A 23,731-nucleotide genomic window follows, 5' to 3' on the forward strand; every position below is an offset into this window, starting at 1 on the left:
GTTCATCCAAATTATAGCACAAATTTTTTTTAAATTTTTTTATTTTGATGGTCAATTTTAGGCTTATGATTGACTTCGCTAGGTCTAGTGTCATGGAGTGAATGTTGACTATACAACCATTTGCAGCCTTTCTTCCATTTGTGGGAGTTCTTTTATATGGTAAAAGCTTGAAGGTCAGTCTAATGAGAGTGTTAAGCATTTGGATGTGAGAATCATGAACACTGTTGCACAAGATGATGAAGACTTGCAAGAAAATGTTCCCGCTTTAAAGATTTGACATTAGTTTTCTATAAGTTGGCTATTGTTTGCTTACGTGGCTATTTCACAAACTTTTTATTTATGGTTTATTACTTGCTTTAGCTGTGGATGATGGTTTCCTTTTTTAGATTTTACATTCTGCTTGTTAACGAGGCTAATTCTTTCAAGTTTAAATCCAATATCTTTGGCAATTATTAATCCTCCAAGAATGTTGAAGAAATTTAGGGGCTGTTTGGTTCTCACGGGGCAATCAGAATGGAATGAACAAAGGAAAAGAAAGGGAATTCAATGAAAAACCCCAAATTTATGATGTTGTTTGTTTTGAATAACAAAGGGAAACAAACTACCACTTTCACCACTACACAAGACCTATTATTTACCTTCTCCAGCCACCATACCACTCACCGCCCCTCCTCCACCACTCGCCACCCCTTCCCCGCCATTTGTCGGAGCTCCCCTCTCTCGATAAACTCCCCCACTCCCGCAAAAACCCTAAAACCTCACCCCCTTCCCCGTAAAACAGCTGGTCGGCCCTCCTTCCCACCCTCGAAACCCAGTTGCTAGGGTTTCGAGGGTGGGAGGACGACCGTTTTACGGGGAAGGGGAGGTGAGTTTTTAGGGTTTTGCAGGAGTGAGGGAGTTTTTCTGGGGAGGGGATCTCCGGCGAGGGACGAGGAAGCTTCGGCGATCGGCGGGGGAGATCCGGGGAGGACAGCGGAGGTGCGGCAATGGTGGCTGGGTGGTGGGGATAGGGTAGGATGGCGGTGGGTGGTTTGGATATGGTGGTGTTGTAGTGGCTAAGGAAAGGGAATGGAAAAGTCTTGGGGGGAGGGGGTGAATGAAGTTGGAAGGATTTGGGGTAATGCAGAGGGTAAAGGGAATGGAAAAATTGCCAAACAACAACAAAGGGAATCAGGGCAGTTGTTTTACCATTCCTTTTGGTGAATACCCCCAAGCCCCAACCAAACGCATCCTTAGTATCTTTGGAACTGCTAAAATCTGAAAAATCAAACAGCTCAATGTTTTTGAGCAAGAAGGATTTGATATGATTACAGTAATCCTCCAAAACTAACTTTATATTTGGTCTGGCTTTTTACAAGTCTAATAAATGACTTGAGTACAAGAACAATTATGGTTGCTGGTGTACTGGTTGTTAAATTTTGGCAAGAACTTTGAATAGGGAAATAGTCATACACAGAGTAATCCGTAATTGGCTATGGGACCATATCTAGTGTTTTGGCTATAACTTGTACTTAGTTTCTGACTTGGCAGTCATTTTGTTTACATAGAAAGACCATGGAATGAACAAGGTTGATTCATTCATTGAATGGCTTGTTGTAATAGAATGATTTTGTGGCTTTGTATTTTATATTTGACAAGGCAAGTAAATTAAGATTAAAGCGTGAATTTTTGATTGAAAATGGCAAAAGGGTTACAAAATGATAGGATATTACTCTCTTAGTAACTTTATGTTACTACTCTCTCAACATAGTTCCCCACAATTCACATACTGCCCTACTGCATATGCTACTACTCCTTATATAATCTAGCAAGGTCACAAGAGATAACAAAGATAACCTAACATAGTAACATTAATTAAGCTTGTCTTCTACTGTTATCAGAAATCAGCTCTTGTTGCTCCTTAGTGCTTCCTTAATTAGATTTGTCTCCTAATGTTGAAGTGTGCTCATCCTCCTTTCCTGCTGCTCTTTGTCCCCCCCACCCCCCCTTTATCTCATGTTGCTTCCTCCTTGTACTGGATTCATTACACTTGTTCAGCCATTTACTGATTTACACTGATAACTTGATCTTCTGCTGAATTTGTAAGTTCTGTTGGTTTTCATGTCATATTTGTGACTTCTGCTTACTTCATCACAAGATACTTTAGCTTCTGTTTCTTCTTCAAGTAGTTATGAAATGGAAATATGATTTAGGCTGAGCGTAATTTTTGTTGGGATATGGATAAGTGAAGCTGTCTGTCTTTTACCTTAAAGATTGTGTCTTTCTATCTTCAGGGGAAATACTTTGAAGGATGCGGCTTCTAATTCTTACACCCAAGTCTTTGCTCCATATCATGGATGGGCTATTAGAAAAGCTGTTGGTGCAGGGATGTATGCGTTGCCTACTAGGCCGCAGTTGATGAAGAAGCTGAATGAGGATGGTGGGTGCACCTTCATTATTAGTTTTCCTTGACTAATACATTCATATTGTGATTGATGTGCATGGAAGTTCATGGATTAGTAAATGCTTAGTAATTATGTCCGATCCCCACTCTCTAGAATAGTTCCCCTTAAAACTTTCCCTTTTTGAAAATGACTTGCTGCAAAATGAATTCTTTAAGAAGAAATAATGGGCTCTAAGATCTTAGAGAGTTTGTTTTTTGGATGAGGGGGGGCGTGTTTAGCATCCATAAGCTAGAATATGTCCGATGATTTAAATTTAGGATTCGTTTGAAGCGCTCTCTGGTCACATATTTGTCTCACATGCTTCTCAGATGTCACTGTGAAATGCTTTCCTAGTCCTATGTATGGCATCTTATAGTAGTCAGTATCAGTTTGACATACTCTATTTAATATGCATGTGCACTTGCTTTTTGAAGTGAGAGGAACATTTTAAGGAACTTTTATGTTGTATTGTCCAGTTTCTTATCAGATGCTTATATTCTGCTTGTTTATTGGTTTCTTTACAGAGGACTCTGCCCGCGTCCAAATGCAAAGCTACATTACTTCTTCAGATGCTGTGATTGGATACATTGACAAGTTATTCCTCTCGAAAGAACTAGGTATAGATTGGTGAATTGTTGGAGGAATTCATTGTATGGCTTAGAAACAATAGACTATAAAATATGCTCTTAGTATGTATGGATTACTATGTTTATTGTTCACGACAGTGTAAATAAGCGTAAGCTGAGTACTCTCATTTAAGCTGGTAGAACTAATGAGGAGGGTTGCTAATTGCTATAGGCCTCTATAACTCTTCAATGCTCGCTTTTGTGCTATATAAGCCGGATGGCCATTGGCGACCCTATAATCTTCCTCGACAACTTGAATTTATTATTTTACTTGTATTTTATTTTGACAAGAGAAAAAAGCTTGACCTCTTTTTATTTGAACTAATTAACTAGTTATAACAGCAGATTTTTGAACCGAAAATCTAAGTTTTCAAAATCGTAATTAGCTAGCGTGGTGAAGCAAAGGCCTTGTTTGGCAATTGGCTGTTGGCTGTCGGCTGTCGGCTGTCGGCTGTCGGCTGGTATGACTGGCTGTTTGTATTGGCTTTTTTGTTGGCTGTTTGACTTTTTATTAGTCTGTAAACATGTTTGGTAATATTGGTTGTTGAATGTTATTAGTAACTTAGAAAGCCAAAAGCTATTCCAAGTAGCTTTTTTATTTTGGCTTAAAAGCCAGCTTTTCAGCTAGCTGAAAAAGCCATTTACCAAACACGAATTTTGGATGTTTGACTAAATGAGAAAGCCAAAAACCAAAAGCCAATGAAAAGCCATTTACCAAACAAGGCCAAAATATACTAAGAGTGCCTTAGTACTAGTATATGGATTTGTTCTATGGCGCATTGGGGCTTTCCCCACTTGTTCACCAAAACAAAATTATGGATTTGTTCTTTACATGTTCACCCAACAAAATATTAGGTCCTCTGTTTTGTTAGTTGACACATTTCTGTTATGTTATCATGCTTGTTATCATATCAGTAATTACAAGCTTAATTTAGTAATTACTGATATTGTACTCCATTGTCTCCACAGAAACACTTGTGTGGACCTGGTCCACAATAATATTATTGTGGACCCGGAGTTTATACACGCGCAACTGATATTATATTGAACATTGTGACCCTTATTTTTAACATAGTAACCTTTTTTTTAACATAGTAACCTTTATTAAAACTTGTATAACGTTTAATATTACTGTGAACTTGAAGTACGGTGTTATGACTTTAATTTTAATATTGTGACTTTTATTATTTATATTGATCTTATAAAATTTTTCATTAAAAAAATTAACCTCTTATAGCCTATATATTACCAAAATGACTTTTATTTTAAACACAGTGACCTATATATTTAATTATAGTGACTTTTTTTTTTATTAGTAAAGAACCATAGTTTCTATAATGTTATTGGTTCACAATAAATTAGCGTGAACCAGGTCTATTTAAGAATTTGTATTGTCCCCATATTCCGATTATACGATGAGGAAATAAATTAATTTTAAGATCTTCAATTCATATCATCTTAATTATTCTTAAAGATATTCTATCATAATGCAAGGTCTAGTCAAGTAGTCATAATATGATTTAGTTTCCTACTATGTAAAATTACTTGGAAAACATATGGTATATCCCTTTTTTTTTTTTAAAAAAAAAAAAAACCTAAAAAATATGGTATATCTTGTAATAAAGGGAATAATAGAGATTTAATTATTATTTTTTTTAAAGCATGTAAAAATTCTTCATTATAAAATATTGATTAGGCAATGTTGACTTCATGACTTCACCTCATTTTTGCTAAATTAAAAATTCTTAGTGAATTGACATTATTTCTGTGCATGATTACTTACTCTTTGTAATATTTGTTTTACAAAATTACTAATTTATTATTTATTTATTTTTTTCTTTTTTTACTGGAGTAAAATAATTTTTTACGAAAGTAGTTATGGACAAATTATTGGATGCACTCAAATTATTTTCTATTAGTGACACATGTCAATTTCTAGTGTGTCCTTAGTTTTTTTTTTATTTAAAAAAAAAATCATTTTATAAAACTTTTATATTTTAGGAATTAATAATAATTACCTTACTTAATTGTATGGATTAAGCAAAGATTTTTACATTCTATAGATGGATATGCAACTACTATATATAGGTATGTGTTTTGGCAACATGTAATTCTTTGTTTTAGGAATGCAACGTATAATTACTTAAAATATGCAATCTTTGTAATCTTCATATACTTAAAAAGAATAATTACTTACACGGTAAATCTAGTTTTATTAAGAAAATTAATTATATCCAACAAATAAAATTTGATACACATACAAATCAAATATATAGAATTTGATTTCTTTCAATTGAACACCCTTTATTGTAACAACACACATCATATACCACATTCAATACATCATCGAAATAATATTAACCATTGAAATAACTAGCTGTATTTGTTTTAGCTTTTTCTTTCTTATGGAACGCATAAGTCGAGGCATTGTAGAAACCTTGAAAAACCAGTCCAAAAAATATACAATAGTATCAATATACAGTGTACACTATCACAAACATCAGTGACTAGAAAATACTTTCTAAAAAAACAACTACATGATCCTAACACTAGCAATGGCAAAATAATACACAAGACATAGCATTAATAAAAGTGCTACTTTGCTACATGACTTTCTGGTCAGATTGTTAGCAATTCTAGCAAAACAAAGCACATAATGCTTAACACATCAAATCATCACAACAAATAATGGCTGTTGTAGCAGAGTATTTGGATTCGAAATACAGGTAAGTAATCTGATATCAAGCATCTAATTTAGCAGAAAATCGAAATTTGGGAAAAAACACAAAATAAACAACCAATTGCATGCAATATTAGCAATATATACCATCTAATTTAGCATAAAATCAAAATTGGTATCAGCCACCCTAGAAATTGATATCATATTAACCCTAGAAATTAAACGAGAGAAATGACAGAAAATTATAAAATTGAAAATATGCAAATTAAATAGCAATCCATGTATTTCGAGGTATAAAATCAAAATACAAACAATCAGATGAAAAATATACAAATTCAACACATAATCAAAATCTATGGTTTTTTTCAACAAATAAATGAGAGAAAACAAACGTGAGATTGTGGATTCTTGGTGATTTGAAGTAAATAATTAAAAAAAAGTGAGCAAAATTTGGAGAATTGTTGTTTTCCTAAGAGAATTATCAGGAAAGTTGCAGAACAAATTTGGGAATTCTAATGAAAAATGTCGAAGGATAGGAGAGAGGAGAGAGAAAAGTTTGGTTTTTGTGTTCGAGCCCAGTAACGTTAATTGTTTCCCCAATATTTACTCTAGATACAAAAGGGTGGAAATGGTTACCGCAACGTAACAGAATTTGTCTCTTTACTCGTGAACCAAACACATGGTAAGGGTAACGGTAAGCCCGATTCCGTTTCCACCTATTCCAAATACCCATACCAAACAGGCCCTTAGTTCCTATAGCTTGTACATGTAAACTAGAGTTGGCAATCTCTGATACGACACGACAATACGACCGAAACCGGCAAGACACGAACACGAAGTTACTAAGAAAACACGAAGTCGACCTATTGAATTTTGTATATTTGTATATAAATTTCAAAAATAAATTTATTCAACCTACAAGCATATATATTTTTAGTCCTTTTATGTCATACAAGTTTTAATCTTTTAGTTTTAAACACTACACTTGGCATAATTAAATTGATATGGTACGACATGAGCTTAGATTGGTTTTTCAAGAGCACATCTGCACATGCATATATAGTCAGTCAGTCAATCAATCAATCAATCAATATTATATACTAAAAGACACACCAGCAATGACACGTGTCATTTCCTGGTGTGTCCCTTATCTTTTTATTTTATTTATTTATTTTTTTTTGAAAAAAAAGTTATATAAGGAAATAATCTTTCTACATATAAATAATAATTACATATGAAATATACAACAGTAGAAGATTTGATTTAGCTTTCCAAAAAATATATTGACAACTAATAAGTTAAGCAAATAAATTAAAAATAATATTCTTAACATACAAGTAATTTGTGACCTGTGAATGTGGACAATTTATTTAAGGAATGAAAGACATATTATAAATTATATACGTTTATTACAAAAAAAATTAGGAAAATTTGTCAGAAAAAACCATTTATAACAACTATTTTGTTGGGAAAAACCTTATAAAAAATTTTTGGCACGGAGAAACCAGATTATAAATTTTTTTTGTTGAAGACAGCCAAGGGTCACAATCCGGCATTGACCGAGTGTTTTCCGGCATTATTGACTGAACATGTGCACGTCACATGACATATTATTTACTAATCCCACCCAATTTAATTTCTTCTAATTACCCCCACTAATTTCCCTCCAACTCTCTTAATTTAATCTTCCCCCCTTTTCTTCTAATTTCCCTCATTCTTCTCTCTCGTCTCTTCTGTTCTCTTTCCTCTATGTTCTCTCTCCTCTGTTAATACTAAGCATATACAAAAGGAAGTTCATATTATATCTAACACACCAAACAAAGCAAACATGCAGTCTTAGTTTCATGTTCCCAATAGATAATTGGAAATAACTTTACTTTAATCTAAGAGAATTAATTGATTATAAAACCCTAACACTACCAATTGTTTAATCAGCTTCTCACAATTTTTAAATTGGGGTATAACTTTGTAATTGGTCCCTTTTAGCTTCTTCGAACACGACGCAACTCCAACACTTGCCTCCTTTCTTGCTTTGTTCTTCGCCATTGAAGAGCAAATTAAAAAAAAATTCAGAAAAAACTTACCCAAAAAAGGAAACCCACATCAAATAAATACAAAGCTTTAACTAAACTTACTATTTAGGGTGGGTGGAAATTAACTTCTTTGATTGAGGGGTGATGCCATGGCAGAAGGAAGCAGAGAAGAGGATTAATTACCTCGTTAGATGAGAGAGGAGAGAGAAGAATGAGGGAAACTAGAAGAAAAAGGGGGAAAGTTAAATTAAGAGAGTTAGAGGGAAATTAGTGGGGGTAATTAGAAGAAATTGGGTGGGCTTAGTAAATAATAGATCATGTGACATGCACATGTTCAGTCAACGCCGGAAAACACCCGGTCAATGCCGGATTATGTCCCTTGGTTGTCTTTAACAAAAAAATTTTGTAATCTGGTTTCTTCGTGCCAAAAATTTTTTATAAGGTTTTTTCCAACAAAATAGTTGTTATAAATGATTTTTTCTGACAAAATTTCCAAAAAATTATAAATTAATTTCTTAATTTTTTAACCATGTAATTAGAAGCTACGGGCTTAAATAATAAAATGTAATTATTAAATCAACAAATAATATTTTTTTATCATTTTTTGATTTGTCATGTTTTTAAAATCAATTATTGAAAAGTACCGTGCATGGCACGGGAACTAACCTAGTACACTATTATATTATTACTCATCATCACTATAGGTCACTGATTTTTTTGGCAACAAAATTTACAATTTGTGCATAGATAGGCAACATTAAATTTACAATTTGTGCTTAACTTCTGTATTAACTTCTATCACTATAATTTGGTGTTGTAATATTATCACATTTCTCTCTTTCAATAATATAATTCAATAAAGTTCGTTTAACCTGTGAATACTAGTTTCTTATTGATAAGCAGCAGCTAGCAAGCAAGTTGATGAACTCTATGTTGAAATAATAAAATAGAGATGAGAGAAGGGAAAGAATAATAAAAGTTGTATTCAATCCATTTTAAAATTGTACTACATTGCAACATATATATAGTGCAAAATATAACTAATTAAAAATAAGAGTTAAGAGTACAATTAGGTACTCAATTCTTGCTTTTTTCACCTTTTAGGTACTCAATTTTTTTTACTTTGCTTTTGGGTACTCAAAGTGTTTTTCAGGTGAACTAACTCACCACTAACTCATCACTAACCATACCTATTTAATAAATTAATATTTTTTTTTTTAAAAAAAATGCATTAAATTTGACTAAGAAACTAGCCGTTAGTTTCTCTATTTATAAGGCCATGAACCTGGCAGAATCACCATTGTTGCTCAACAAAATTCATCCAAAACCATTTGTCCCTGATTCAATTTCAATAAAAAAAAAACAACAAAAACAGAAAGACATAATCTGTAGCAGTATACCCAGCAACAAAATTCATCAAGTCTGGTACTTCGCAACAAAATTCATCAACAAAATTTTCTGCAAGGTTTTCAGCTCCTCCCTGCTCCATTCTTCGCTAAACATGAAGATTTACCATATTTTGAAGTTAGGCACTTCAAATGCACAACAAAAACACACACAACACCATCAATCACACATACACAAGTTCACCAAAACCTCCCCTGTTTTAGTGCGAAAAACATAAAAACTAATCCAACCCTTGCGCAATATAAACAACGTGAAATCAACATTTAACAACAACACAAGCTTAATCCAACAACAAACAACAACAAAGCAACAAATTTAACACAAAAAACACAACCATTCGACATCATCAATCTGTTCAAAAAAACCCCCAAAATTTTGAAAACCCTAGGTCGAAACAAACATCAACAAATGGGCAAAAAATCCAAAATTTATATCAAAATAATAACAAAAACGATGAGAAATTGAGCTTACCTCAAAAAAATGGCGGCTAAAGGTGTAGTTTTTCCCAGAATTGAGCCCAATATGCTCGTTGTTCTTCGAAAGTGACGCAGCAGTGTTTTCCCGATTTGGAAAGAATAAAGGGGGAATAAAGGAAAAAGAAAGGGAAAGAAATGGGTGACCCGCGTTTTTTTTATTCGGGTGGGGCCCACATGCTCTTAACCAATTCAAAGGTACAAAATTATTTAACCCAAGGTACTGAATTCTTTGGCTGATTTAATTTTTTTGGCCGGAATTCTTAACTCAATACCCAAAAGCAAAGTAAAAATAATTGAGTACCTAAACGGTGAAAAAAGGAAGAATTAAGTACCCACTTTTATGCTTAACTCTAAAAATAAGGAACATAATCCCATGATCATTGATCATGCTAACATTAACCCCCACTAAACTAACCCACTACTATTATGATTCCACTAACATTAGGAGTTAACTAACCACTAACAATTTGAAGCAAATATTCCAACACTCTACAATTCAAGACTACAATGGTTCATAATCAATCCATGATAGAACATTAATTTGTGGTCACACGACACGAAAGTTATCCACTAGGAGATTACAATAATTAAGAAGATCAGGGAGCGAGATGCTCGCTGAGGATTGCAACATTGGTAGAATCTTCATTCAAAGAATGTGAAATAATCGAACTTGCATTCTCCATGACCTGTTCAAACAAAGAGAACACACAACAATCATTAAATTAGTTAGTAATAATATAGTGATCATTAGCTTTAAAATTTTATGTTCGTCTAACAATTATCTTTACACATTAATTCATGAGAGTTGTACGTGATGTATAAGTAAACATTGGCTAACAAAAAAAAAAAAAAAAAAAAAAAAAGTATATTTGAGTTTGGAGCTTACTAGGATCAACCACGGTTAGTGTAGCAGTATATGCGAAGTAGCATCTGCCAGTCGCTTGAAAGTAGGTATTGATGGCATAAGATGCGTGGTCTCTGACCGTGTTCGGAAAATAACAAGGCTGACCTTCCTGAATCTTAGTGCAGTCTGCTCCCATGATACATGCATAATCAAGTGTTCTCTGCAGCTCAGCATCCGGCACATCCTCTTTTGCAATGCACCATACTCCTGCTTCTACCCGCGATACTGATCCACATCATACATATATATAGCACCACAGATAATGAGTTCAGTAACATAAGCTGATAAGCTTGAAGAGCTTTGCATCAGTTACAAATTCACAACGAACAATACATATTATTTAATTTCTACTGTCATATATAAAGTACTGTTAAAATTAAGATGGTAGCAATATGTAATGGTATGAATTTATACCAGATTTGAGTGAGATAGATATCAGCACGATTAGAACAAGCAAATTTATTTGTTGCAGCAACATAGTTTTCGGAACTGGCTGAAAGAGCATCATGAACATCAACCTGCAGCAGAAGAATGAAAATACTATCTAAGCACATTCAATTCATACATACATATGTTCATTTTGATTTCCTTAATTAAATAAATATTTTTCAGTGAACATGCATAAAAAATAGCCATATGCTTAGAAAATTCGAAAGTATGTAATGTAATACAGTAGTAGACTGGAGATGCCCATAATTAGCGGGTCTTCACTAATACAGTATTAAATACTAATAATCATGATGCTTCATGGAGAATAATATATAATTTTTATAGCGTGCTCAATGTTCATTAATGAATTTTAACTCACCTTCACTGTCATACATGTGTTGGCTTGATTGAAAACCCCTTTTAATTGGACAAAGTCGTCTAATTCCATGGGAAATTTTTTTTATCACTTTAGGCTATCTTTATAATGGATTTACAATCATTATTCACCCAACTTTTTTCAAAGTTTGTGAATTCCATATTCTTTAGTACTCCGTATGTATTATAGGCTTTAATGAGACTTCTTAAAGCACCTGTATTAGACAACACAGATCTATTAACAGAGCTATTACCCATGAAAAATTTATTATGTGTAGTTCCTTTTTTATTTAGGGGGCATTTGGTTTACGGAATATAAGTATGAGGTATGAGTTTAGAATAATGACTAAAACCCATACCATATGTTTGGTTGTCAAAAGTATGAGTTTTAAACCCATACCTCAAACCCGTGAGGTATAGGGTTTAGAAACCTTGGGGGGGAGGTGGGTTTGGCTCATTCCATTCCCTTAGGTATCAAATAAAAGGAGAAAATAGTTAGAGATTCAATTCCAGAATTGAACCAAACACATGATATTAAGTATCAAGTTCCAACCCAATACCACCTTAACCCCATTCCCGATTCCAAACCCATACCACTCTACAAACCAAACGCCCCCTTAAAATGAATGAATTACGAAGTATAAGTAGTTGTTTAGTCAAATAATTAATTAGAAGAGTAAAATGGAATTGAAGGCAAACTAAGTTTACTAATTAAGGGACGGAAAGAGTAATTTGCATTAAGAAAGGTGTAAAACTGTAAATTAGATGAATTGGATGGAGTTAGAACCCTCTTAATATGAGATTCCATATTTAAAATGTCTAACCAAACAATTATATGGATGGAATGACCAACTCCATTCCAAAAACATTAACCATACGACCCCTTATAGATCCTCTAACAAATGAACCATGTTAAATACAAGTCTGAGTCGCACCCGCAAACCAAGAGAGAGTCCACTTCACAAGTGTAAAGGAGATTCAGTTCCAAAACCATATGGCAATAGGAGGAGTAACTCCGGCCCTTAACCTTATAAAGTCTTTAATTCTCTCTTTTTTTTCTCAATATGAGAAACTTTCATGTGTTTTTTGGTAGGATATACTTTCACAAACCATCCAAGTGGCCAAAGTCATCTCTGAAGGTGATGCAGCCATAGCCTTTTGATATTAGCCTTTTGTCATCTATAATCTTCGTAGATAAAAATGGAATTGTTGATATTTGCCTTTTTTGGTGGTTACTTATTGCGAAAATTCCGTATATTAAGGTAAATTAAGATCAATTCTATTGATGAGTCACAAAAATTTCAAACTGATCCAATGCATGCTTTGTTCAATGTCATATCTATTGAGGTTAATTGGTAAAATGATCATCTTTCCAAGAGGTGTATCATTAAATTACTTAAAACATCTTACTAACAGAAAAATAAAATAAAAAACATGCTGTATGTGTAAACATCTATCTAGAAGATAAAACTAGTTCCTGATATTTTATTACAAAGAGACATTCATTACTCTCTTCATCTTGTTAATTTCCCAATATCTTCAAGGTGTGCAGCTAAATTTGCAAGTGTCATGACCTGAACGTCAAAAGAATTAAAAACAGATTAAATTATTACGAGTATACAGCTTAATATAAGAAAAAACAAGTGGGTCAATTAAAAGCCATACTAGGGTCACTGAAAACCAAAATAGCAGCGCCAAAGATATCACACTTGGCTCCGGGAGCATGCTTGACAATCTGCCAATAGTCGTTGAAGGCGGCCGAAGCAACAGCTCTTAGATCATTTGGTTTATAGCAGGGTTGTCCTGGCTGTATTCTGTTACATGCTTCTTTTGCATTCACGCATACCCAGTCTAGTGATTTTTGTACCAATGAATCTGATGCTTCATGATCTGCTATACACCAACTTCTGCATTGGCCGTAACCCCCTATACAATATACGAAGTATAATCTATGATATTAGAATACATTTATAATACGTTAAAACATTCCTAGTAGGCTAGTACTACTCTGTAATAACAGTGTTAACAAATTCATGTTTATATTTCTTACCAGATATTTGTGACAAAAGAACTAACAAAAAGCAAGCAACAAAAACACAACAACAGCTAGAAGCCTTCATATTCGAAAATTGAGTTCGTTGTACAAGCTAATAGTACGTGTATGTATTTATATATTTCACAAACTATATGACACCGAGGCACCATATCTTTGATCAAATTTAAAAACTAATGTTTAGAATCATGATGTGATTCTATTCTTAACAATAATGTATTAGGGGTTTAATTAGAATTATGATTTGATTTCATTCTTAACAATTATGCATAGATAAGGGAATTCATTCAAGTTATAACGATTACAAGCTAATCAAGCTTAATTTAGTAATTACAGATATCCATAATGCGAGTATATGAGGAAATAAATAATAACTTCATGATCTTCAATTCATATCATCCTAATTAATCTTTAAAAATATTATATCCTTAATGCAAGGTCTAGTCAGATCATAATATGATTTAGGCTCTATTCATCACTTATTTACAATTCAAATCTTCTTTACAATTACTGATTTTTACTGAACTAAACTTAATTATTTTCTAATAAATTGAATTTAATTATTTTTAATGAACTAAACTTAATTTTTACAGAAGAATTTTTTTTTATTACGGAGTATTTTCTTTTAACGGTGAAATGGGCAGGACTTTAAATTCCTATTAGGTAATAATATTTGGAAAAAATATAATATATATTGTAATAAAGGGATAATGAAGATTTAATAATTTCCCGAAAATCCCCTCAAAAAAAAAAAAAAAAAAAAAAAATTCCCAAATAATTTGTTATACCTATTTCTTTTAAGCATGTAAAGATTCTTCATTACAAAATATTAGGCAATGTTATTTTCGTGACTTCACCTCATTTTTGATGAATGGAAACTAATTTTGTTGAATTGAAATTATTTACATTTTTTTTTTGACGAAAGATTAAAATTTATTTTTACTGATTATTTGTTATACTTGTTTTATAAAGTTACCGATTTAAATTATTTATTTACTGAAATAAAATATTTTTTACAAAAGTGGTTATAGACAAATTATTGGGCACACTCAAATTATCTTTAATAATTATTTTAAATTTTTGGATACAAAACCTTGGCAAAACCTTTTTATTTCCTGGGTATCACTTCCAACAAATGGGGAGTTTAAAGTTTAAACCACATCATATCATTCTTGACCCACAATATGAATTCAATTTAAGATACTTCGTACTATGTATTAATATATTGTGCTGATTGAATAGCTGATAGTAATTGCAACAGTTTTAGTGAAACAGGCTAGAGAAATACTACATCCGTTTTTAAATACTTGCTCCATTTCTCCATACGTGGAGTTTTAGGAAAATTTGGAAAAACTAATTAAATATGGAAGTAGTGGGGTTGGTGGAGGAATAAAAAAATGTAAAAAGCAAAAATAGTTGAGAGAATTGGAGGAGAGAGAATATGCAATTTATAAAATATGAATTATATTGGATTCATTAGTTGAGAAAAATGAATTAAATATTGTATAAACTTTCCAAATAAGAAAATTGAGCAAGTATTGTAGCTAGCTAAGGCCGAGACCTTTTATGTACATTCAGGATATAGGTAAGTATACCCAACTACCCAAGTGTAGTTTTTAGCTCTTTTTTTTATTTTTATTTTTTTATTATTTTTTTATTTTTAATTTAAATGAGCCAAAAATTACCCTTTGGTACACCATGCACCCATGGGCAGACTTGTAGCACACAACACTTAAAGGCAATTATTTGATATTAATATATTCTAATTTCTTATTGATAAGCTGCAAATTGATGATCTCTACGTACAATTCAAGAATACAATAGTATAATATATAATGAATCCACAAAACATTTATTTGTGGTGACGCAAGGCAAATTTAATCCACAAGAAGGTCATGAAAAATGCTGAGGATTGCAACTCCAGTGTAACTTGATTTTCTAGTCTAAGACATTGATAGAATTTTTGAAGAACTCGATTCTTGTTTTTAGACTTTGATCTGTGCTTTACGTCAATGGTAATAATCGTACTTGCATCCTCCATGGCCTGTTCAAACAGAGAACAAACACACAACAATCGTAGAATTGGTTAATAATATATTGAGCCTTAAATTTTTATGAGATAAGAGTATAAAACATATTCTTAGGCCTTAAACATTAGCTTAAGCTTTTGGTAGAGTTGGTCCTATAACATAACAGGATATATTAGCCAATGTGACACAGAGGCCTTAAGCTTTTGGTAGAGTTGGTCCCATAACATAACAGGATATATTAACCTTTTGCGAGTTGTGATGTACAAGTAAACATTGGTTAAGAAAAAAGTATGTGAATAATTTTAATTAGAGTTTGGAGCTTACTAGGATCAACCCCGGTTATCACAGCAGCTGATTTGAAGTAGCAGGTGCCACCCTTGCTCTTGTACTTCTGAAAGTAGCTATTGAAGGCATATGAAGCGTGGTCTTTGACCGTGTTTGGCAAATAACAAGGCTGATCTTTCTGAATCTTACTGCAGTCTGCTCCTCCTTTCCCACATGCCCAATCAAGTGCACTCTGCAGCACATCATCCGGCGCCTGCTCATCTGCAATGCACCATTCTTCCAGCTGTGCTTCTACCCACAATACTGATCCACATCATATATATAAACATCACAGATAATGAGTTCAGTAAATTATCAATCTGACATAAACTTGAAGAGCTTTGCATCAGTTACAAATTCATAACAGTACATATTATATATTTCTACTGGCATATGATATATAAAGTGTTAAATATAAGACAGTATAGTAGTAATATGTAATGTAATGGTATGATTCTATACCAGATTTGAGTGAGATCGATATCAATACAATCAGAACAAGCAAATTTCTTTGTCGCAGCAACATAGTTTTCGGAACTGACTGAAGGAGCAAGAGAATTAATCTGCAGCTGTCAAATGAATATACAAGTTAAGCACATTCATACATGATACATATTCATATTGATCTGCTTAAATATATATTATGACCAGGGGAACATAAAACACAAAGCCATATGCTTATCCTATGAAATATACTTTTCGTACACCTTGGATCTAGCATCAGTAGCTTAAGTCTTAGTATAACTGTAAACTCGAGATGCCCATACTTAGCGCGTCTTCACTAATACAGTACTGATTATCATGGAGTTAATAATAGTTTTTATTGTGTGATCACATTAATGGATTTTAACTCATCTCCACTGAACATTGTCCTATTACTTGTGTTAGCTTGATTGAAAACCCCTTTTAATTAGACAAAGTCAAATTCCACATTCGTTATTATTATGGGCTTTAATAAGGATTTTTAAAGCACTTGTTAAGTTGTATCAGACAAAACACAAACCCTCTGTTAATAAACAGAGCTATTACCTATGAATAGTTTATTAGGGCCTGTTCACATTTACTTAATTTCAGTTCAGTTCAGCTCTAATCAGTTCAGTTCAGTTCAGTTCCAATCAGTTCAGTTCAGTTCAGCTCTTAATTTCCCTCTCACATAAAATATTCATTTCAGCTCAATTCAGCTCAGTTCAGTTCAGTTCAGCTCTAATCAGTTCAGTTCAGTTCAGCTCATTTCAGTAAATGTGAACAGACCCTTATTATATTATGTGTAGTTTTCTTTTAATATATTAAAATATTTGAATTCTATGTAGTTCTTTAATCAAATAAATGAATAATTAGAAGAGTAAAATGGAAGGGAAATTAAGTTCATTAATTTGCTTGGATTCTACGTTTTAGTAGGTTCCTTCCACTAACTAGTTTGCAGAAACAAAAGGTGCAATCTGATGACTTTGATGATGAGTAAGAGCATTGAAGATTCTCTAGCTAGCAAACCTTTAATTAGATGTTAGGTCACGTTTTCTACCTTCTACTGCGCTCGAAGGTTTTATCAGTACGGCTGTACCTAGTGTTGAAAACTCTTGAGATTGTAAGGCCGAGGTCATATAATATTATTTGAAATTACATATGACCATTAACCAGTCACATACATAAAGTCTTTTGGTCACCTGGAGTTAATGAAGGGAATGAAGCACAAGTTGTACATAAACGACTAAATTTGGAATTAAAATGCAAGTTCAAAGTCCAAACCATCCAAATGGCCTTTCAAAATGTTGTGGACTCTATACTGGGAAGCACCTCAACATGTTTCATTTGTATGTCTAGTGTTATGTAATATGCTTTTGAGACCAATTTTGGGAAATTTTTTCAAGATCGAAGTGAATGCACACTGGATGGGGTGCCTCTGCTTTGGAACCATAACAAGCTTACAAATAGGTAGGCCGGTGTATAAAAGTTCTAAGAATGAATTTGGCTATTTTAGAATTATGTTGCATTGATAGTAAAGAGTTCTAAGAACTTTATCATTATTAAGATCAAATGTAGCATTGCTGATTATTCCCAAATTCATTACTTACCATCACATTTTTATTATACATTGATTTTAGGGAAATTCTCTTTGGTGAACTCCAAGTTTTTAAGTTTTCAAGTGGTAAACATTCTTAAATTTTATTATCAATGGTAAACCTAAATTTTGATTACCATTGATAAGTGTTATTTTAATAAAAAATCCTAAACTATAGTTAGTTTTTTTTTTTAATAATTAAATTATTATAGAAATATTTTTCAAAAAAAAAAAAAAAACCCCACCCAACCAGCAGCCCCGACCACCAGCCCACTCACCAACAGCGAGCCCCTCCCCTACCGGCGGCCACCGGCCACCTTTCCCTTACCCCTACCAACGTCGGCGCCCAGCTCTAGCTTCGCCGGTGCGCCGGCCTTCGATCCCCCACCTCCACCTCTTCACTTTCTCCCAACCACGAACCCCACCACCCGTTTAAGGGTTTCGAAACCAAACCCGGAAAACGGGTTTTGGTTTTCTGGTTGTTTTGGGTGGGTTTTAGGGTTTCCGTGGTCGGCTCATAGAGGAGGGGGTTCGTCGAGGAAGGGCGGTGGTTTTTGTGGTGGTTTGGGGTGCGATTAGGGCGGCACTCCCCTACCTGAAACCCGTAAAAACCCTCCCCCAACCACTTTGAACTCCGAATCAGGCCCTCCTCCACCCTCGAAACTTCGTCGCCTAGGGTTTTGAGGGTGGGAAAGGGTCGGACTTGGGTTTTCACGTGGTCGGGTAGGGTCTATTGAGGTTTCGGGTTGGGTGTTTGGGAGTTTGGGGTGGTGGAGTTTCGGGTTGGGTGAGAGAGGTGCGGGGTGGGCGACGGTGGGGGAAAGGAGAAAGAGAGGAGGTGAGAGAGGTGCGGGGTGGGCGACGGTGGGGGAAAGGAGAAAGAGAGGAGGTGCGAGAGGTGAGGGAGGCTGGGCGTCGCCGGTCGGAGGTGGGGAGGCCAGGCGTTCCGACTGGGGGTTGGCCGCCGGCGTGGGTGGGTGCAGGGGAGGGGGAGCTGGCAGTGGGTGGGGGGAAGGGGTGGTTGATTTTTTTTTTTTTATAAATTTTAGTATAATTATTAAATTATTAAAAAAATAATTAAAAACCTAACTATAGTTAAATGTTATTGTTAAAAAAAAAAAAACCTAATTAACTATAGTTAAATTTTTTATAAAATATAATAATTAATGACACCATTAATAATTATAAAAAGTTTAGGAGTATCAAAGATAATTTTAAAAAACTTTGTTTACCACTTAGAATTTTAAAAACTTGGAGTTCACCAAAGAGAATTTCCCTTGATTTTATTACCATATACAGATTAATAAATGTACTAGGGAAGGCCCTCCATATGACAATTCTTTTTTATGCATGTTTTGGTATGCTGAAAAACACGAACTACCTTAATGTAATGTTAATTATGTTATTCCTAGTAGTATAGTAGGGGACGACATGGCACGTCATAATAATGAAGAATGTATTTTCTACCATATTCGAAAAGGAAAAAAAAAATGAAAAGGAACATAAGTATGGTCATGAAAGTACAAGTATGTGATCCAAGAAGATTACCGCAAAAGCTCAACAGCTACGACACTCACATCACCTAATTATGGTATGATTACATGTTTTGATGATTACATGAATCTAAGCTTCATGCTTAATTACAAAATTTTTCCTGGCCTTTTCTTTTCGAGTGAATGATTAGGTGAACTAGGATTATCAAAATCCTATTAGTCACATGCATATTATTAGTCAACCTAATCACTAATCATCAAGAATATACAGAGTATGATTTATTGACATACACCGTTACACCTTACATAGTTGCATATACCAAACAATCACAACCTAATGTTTATCATCGTTGAAAAGGGAGAAAAAAACCCTACTATATACTGCTCTTTTTGATGAAAATTAAGATAAATTAATTGGTACTGTAATAAGTTTGTGAACTATCATCATTCTACAAAAATTACCTACTAATCTAACTACCATTTAATCCATTAATCATAGAATAAAAGTATGTAGTTATATTAATATTTGTACTGGAAAACTTAACTGTTCCACTTAAGTGCCTATTTTACTTTTATAGTCTTCTATCCCTTAATAGTTAATAATACCTGTATGTGCTTATGTGTCTCTCACATACCCCAATATAACCTAAGCTAGTGCCACCAGCCAAGCATTGCAAATTTGATATGATATCTACACATTAATTAAATAATCCAATAAAAAAAATATACAAGTACTTCTTTTCACTTTCATTTACAATTTCGTAAATCATATTTCTCTCTTTTATAAGACACAAGAGTTGTACGAGAAATATAGTACCATTAACGTTAAGCTAGAAATTATAAATGGTAACAAGACTACCAGGTTGGGATCCAATGAGAAGTTTCTTAAAATGAGAAGAATGAGAAGGAAGAAATGTGCGAAAGTTTTTCACTAAATATGCATATTTTTTTCACTAAATGATCAAAATTGATTTTCGAACTAATAAAATTTTGAATTTTCTGGAAAAACAAGAAATATGCACATTGAAATTCTGTCAAATTTTTTTTGCACATTTAGTTCAAAAAATATGCATATTCAATACAAAAATTATGCACATAAAATCCTTCTCATCCTTCTCATTTTAAGGAACTTCTCATTTGACCCTAAAAAATCCAAGACTACCAACTTAATTAATTCATTCAATTAACTATTCTTCGTCTACAACTCTACTAGTACGTAATAAATAATAAAACTAAGCCTACATATAACTGTTAAACTTGTTAAAAAGAATTTTATAATTACATATACTTCGTGTAACAATTATACTACCTCCGGTTCAAATTACTCACAACAAAGGAATATTTTATGTCTCACAAATAATACCCCTTTGTTGCGAGTAATATGAACCGGAGGTAGTATATTATGTATCTAATCCACAATTAGTTATGGAATTTGAGTTACTATCAGATCATAAACTGATTGATCGTTTAAGTAAGTGCTTTGAAATTGATTGTATTAGAGCTTATATGTTATCATTTTCGAAGTAATACGACATTTTAGTATAAGTACTAAAATTAAATATATCTCGATATTGATTCTTCAAAATTAGATATATATACATATACTCCGTAAGCTAAGCATGGTTAGCTGTTAAATTAAAGCAAACCATGCAATTGACATACTAGCTTAGTTTCATGGTACGTAGTACTTGGTATATTATAATAATAATCAAGCTAACTTTACTAGTTAATATTACAACAACGTACTTCCGATCTGGAGTACAAAAAAGAAACTAAAAAAGACGTGAACTAATTAAATTAATTAATTATCTTAATCAAAATTAGCTCACAGATGAAGAGTAGTATCAACATCCGAAACATGAGAATCCTCAAATTTATTGTATGCACAAGAAGAAGGCCTAGTACTCATCGTCGAAAGCGGGGTTGCGCGTCGAAAATGCTCAGCGGTGGCAGTTGCATTGGTGTATGACATAGCCGGAGGCCAAAGAGTGAGGGATATCTCATTGAGATTATTATGAGATAAAACCGACGATGACGATGATAATGACGAAGATGTTGATGATGGATAATAGCATGAAGAAGGCTTACGGTTGCTATAATAATAATTTGGTGGAAGAAATATTTGAACTTCATCATCATTAACATTAATAACATCACCATCATTTGGATTATTAGTGGTAATAGTAGTATTATTAGTATTAACTTGATGATGATTATCAAAAAACATAGTAAGAAGCTCTTTTTTCTCTCTCATTTCTTTGACTCTTTGAAGTTGCTTGAATCTCTCTTGTAAAAGAGCTATTGAGGATTGAATCACACCGTGTTCTGCTTGATTCTGAGCACTCATCATTTTTAAAATGGGAAGAACTTTTAGGAACGGAGGAGTAATATTTATTTTGAATGCGAAAAATTAAAGGTGCGACAAAAGCTTGAAGTAGTAATTGGAATGGTAAGAATTGTTGAGAGAGAAGTGTGCAAGAATAATTTTTTTGAGAGGTAATGATGAAGAGAAGGGGTATATATAGTAGTGATAATTAACCATACTATAAAAAAAAATAATGTAGCAATAGCAATAATAATAGTATAAGTAATGTTGTACGTTTTGGGATTTTAAAAAAATAAAAATATTTAGGTTTTCAAAAATCATTCTGAAAAATGATTTGATATTGGGTTTTTATGAAAAGAAGAGAATGAAAGAAAGGAGGGAGAATCGGGGGATAAGTAGGAAAAATCCAACAAGAAAAATAGTGGAAATTGAAGAAAAAAAATTAAAAAGGGGGTGGCCAAATATTTAGGAGGCTTTGGTCTTTACAAAAGAAAACAAGAAAGGTTAAAATTTTATAATATAATACTAAAAAGTAGTACTTGTAAAGTAGAAAATGTCCAAATTATTAGAATACAAAAGAATGTTAGAAACTAGCATTTGGAAGAGTATGTTTGGAGGAATAATGGGTTTATGAATCTAAACTATTTACTAAAATCCAAATTCCCTGCCCTTTTTCTTTTTGATTATTATTAATTTTTGCATAGTATTTTCACTTTACTTTATCTTCTTAAAATAAAAAGATTTTGGGTGTGAATGTGTGAATTTGCCCCCCTTTTTCTTAGGGGTAACTTTATTTCATTTTTATTTATTTTTTGATCGAATTGTTTCATCATTCTTTTTCAGGTTCTTTAGGGAGGGAAAAGGTTTGAGTGCATATATCCATCTTTTATAAAGTGTATGCAAGACATTTGGGCTCGTACGTCAGCTCATATTTTCGCTAGAGTAGGCTTTGCTATAGCAAAAGGAGTGGGGTCCATATTGTATCTCAGCTTCACACTAATTTATTGTAGGTTGTATGACTATTGTTTTTGAGAAATCATAATAATAATAATAAATATAATAATAATAATAATAAATATTTTATTTCTTAATGAATACATAGTGATTATGGTAATTAGAGGTGTAAAAAATTAACCTAATTATCTTAGTCAAAATTCAAAAAAAAAAAATTCAAAAAACGACACAAACAAAATTCGATTCAGATCTCAAATTGTAAGGAAACAATAATTATTAGCATGGTACACAAATTTGAAATAGATTTGACCCAACTTTATTGAAACCGATCTAATTTACTCGAATAACACCTCTAATGGTTACAATAAAAAGCCAAAATCAGAATTTTAAAAGATGGATAAAGTAATACAAGGTTTTGATGTTTGAATAAGCTTAGGATTGTCGAGAAAAAAATGTTCAATAAATAGAGCTTTAAGAGAAGAATGAAGTAATAATAAAGGCTCAATAATCTCATCAAAATCAAAGCAAGTATGGTTATCAAAATATACCATCATGGTCTAATATAATTTGAATGGAACACCCTAGTAGATTGCCCATGCCCATGCCCTATTTATATATTTTCTTTATATTTAGATGTAATTGTATGGCTAAGGTTTAAATTAGTACTACGGTATGTACAACTCTAGAATTATGTTTTGTGATGCGTATTTGATATTATTCGTACTTATATGGAGCAATACAAAATGCACAATACATCAACATTCAAAATTGATATAATATCTTGTCATTGATCCCGATCCAATTCATACAACTTTTTCCATGCTTGTAAATGTTGGAACCCAATGTGTATCACTTGTGAGTGTCCCACATTGGAGACAGAGGAGAGGTGGTTCCACTTTATAAGGTAGAGGAGTAACTCCTACTATTGCCAATTGGTTTTAGTATGGAAGCTCCAAAGCCTTATTTGTGGACCTAACTCTCCTCCTCCTTGTTGGGGTTGCCCAAGCCCATTTCATATTGTCTCGAAATTTAACTCTAAACAATTAGAGAATGTTTCATATTATCAATGAATTCAAATGAGCAGGAATTATTCAATTGGTATATACATTTATTACAACTCATTTTTTATCCAAGAATTT

The 23,731-nt window shown here is 32.9% G+C and overlaps 2 protein-coding genes across 2 annotated transcripts in view; one reads left to right on the forward strand and one right to left on the reverse strand.

Moving 5' to 3' along the window:
* The window catches only part of LOC145611651 (accelerated cell death 11-like), a 9,277-nt gene extending 5,908 nt beyond the window's left edge, over positions 1 to 3,369 (forward strand). Inside the window, exons 4-5 of the mRNA XM_081666997.1 lie at positions 2,274 to 2,419; positions 2,948 to 3,369. Coding sequence (XP_081523123.1) covers positions 2,274 to 2,419; positions 2,948 to 3,054 — 253 coding nt within the window. The 3' untranslated portion in view covers positions 3,055 to 3,369. The remainder of the gene's footprint in view (positions 1 to 2,273; positions 2,420 to 2,947) is intronic.
* Positions 3,370 to 15,324: 11,955 nt separating this feature from the next.
* On the reverse strand, positions 15,325 to 16,350 carry LOC145612449 (Carbohydrate-binding X8 domain superfamily protein). Its single transcript, XM_081667818.1, has 3 exons — positions 16,223 to 16,350; positions 15,761 to 16,024; positions 15,325 to 15,450 (listed from the first exon to the last, which is right to left on the reverse strand). The coding sequence occupies exons 1-3, from the start codon at positions 16,284 to 16,286 to the stop codon at positions 15,416 to 15,418; spliced, it is 363 nt and encodes a 120-aa protein (XP_081523944.1). The 5' UTR covers positions 16,287 to 16,350; the 3' UTR covers positions 15,325 to 15,415.
* Positions 16,351 to 23,731: the final 7,381 nt, after the last annotated feature.

Source organism: Chenopodium album, chromosome 24, assembly GCF_948465745.1.
Source record: "Chenopodium album chromosome 24, dcCheAlbu1.1, whole genome shotgun sequence".
Lineage (NCBI taxonomy): Eukaryota > Viridiplantae > Streptophyta > Magnoliopsida > Caryophyllales > Amaranthaceae > Chenopodium > Chenopodium album.

Coding starts and splice junctions, on each gene's coding strand:
- LOC145612449 (XM_081667818.1), bottom strand. CDS start 16,286: ATGTTGCTGCGACAAAGAAATTTGCTTGTTCTGATTGTATTGATATCG. Junction 16,025..16,222: donor ATCGATCTCACTCAAATCTG/GTATAGAATCAT, acceptor GATGTGGATCAG/TATTGTGGGTAGAAGCACAG. Junction 15,451..15,760: donor GATAACCGGGGTTGATCCTA/GTAAGCTCCAAA, acceptor CTGTTTGAACAG/GCCATGGAGGATGCAAGTAC.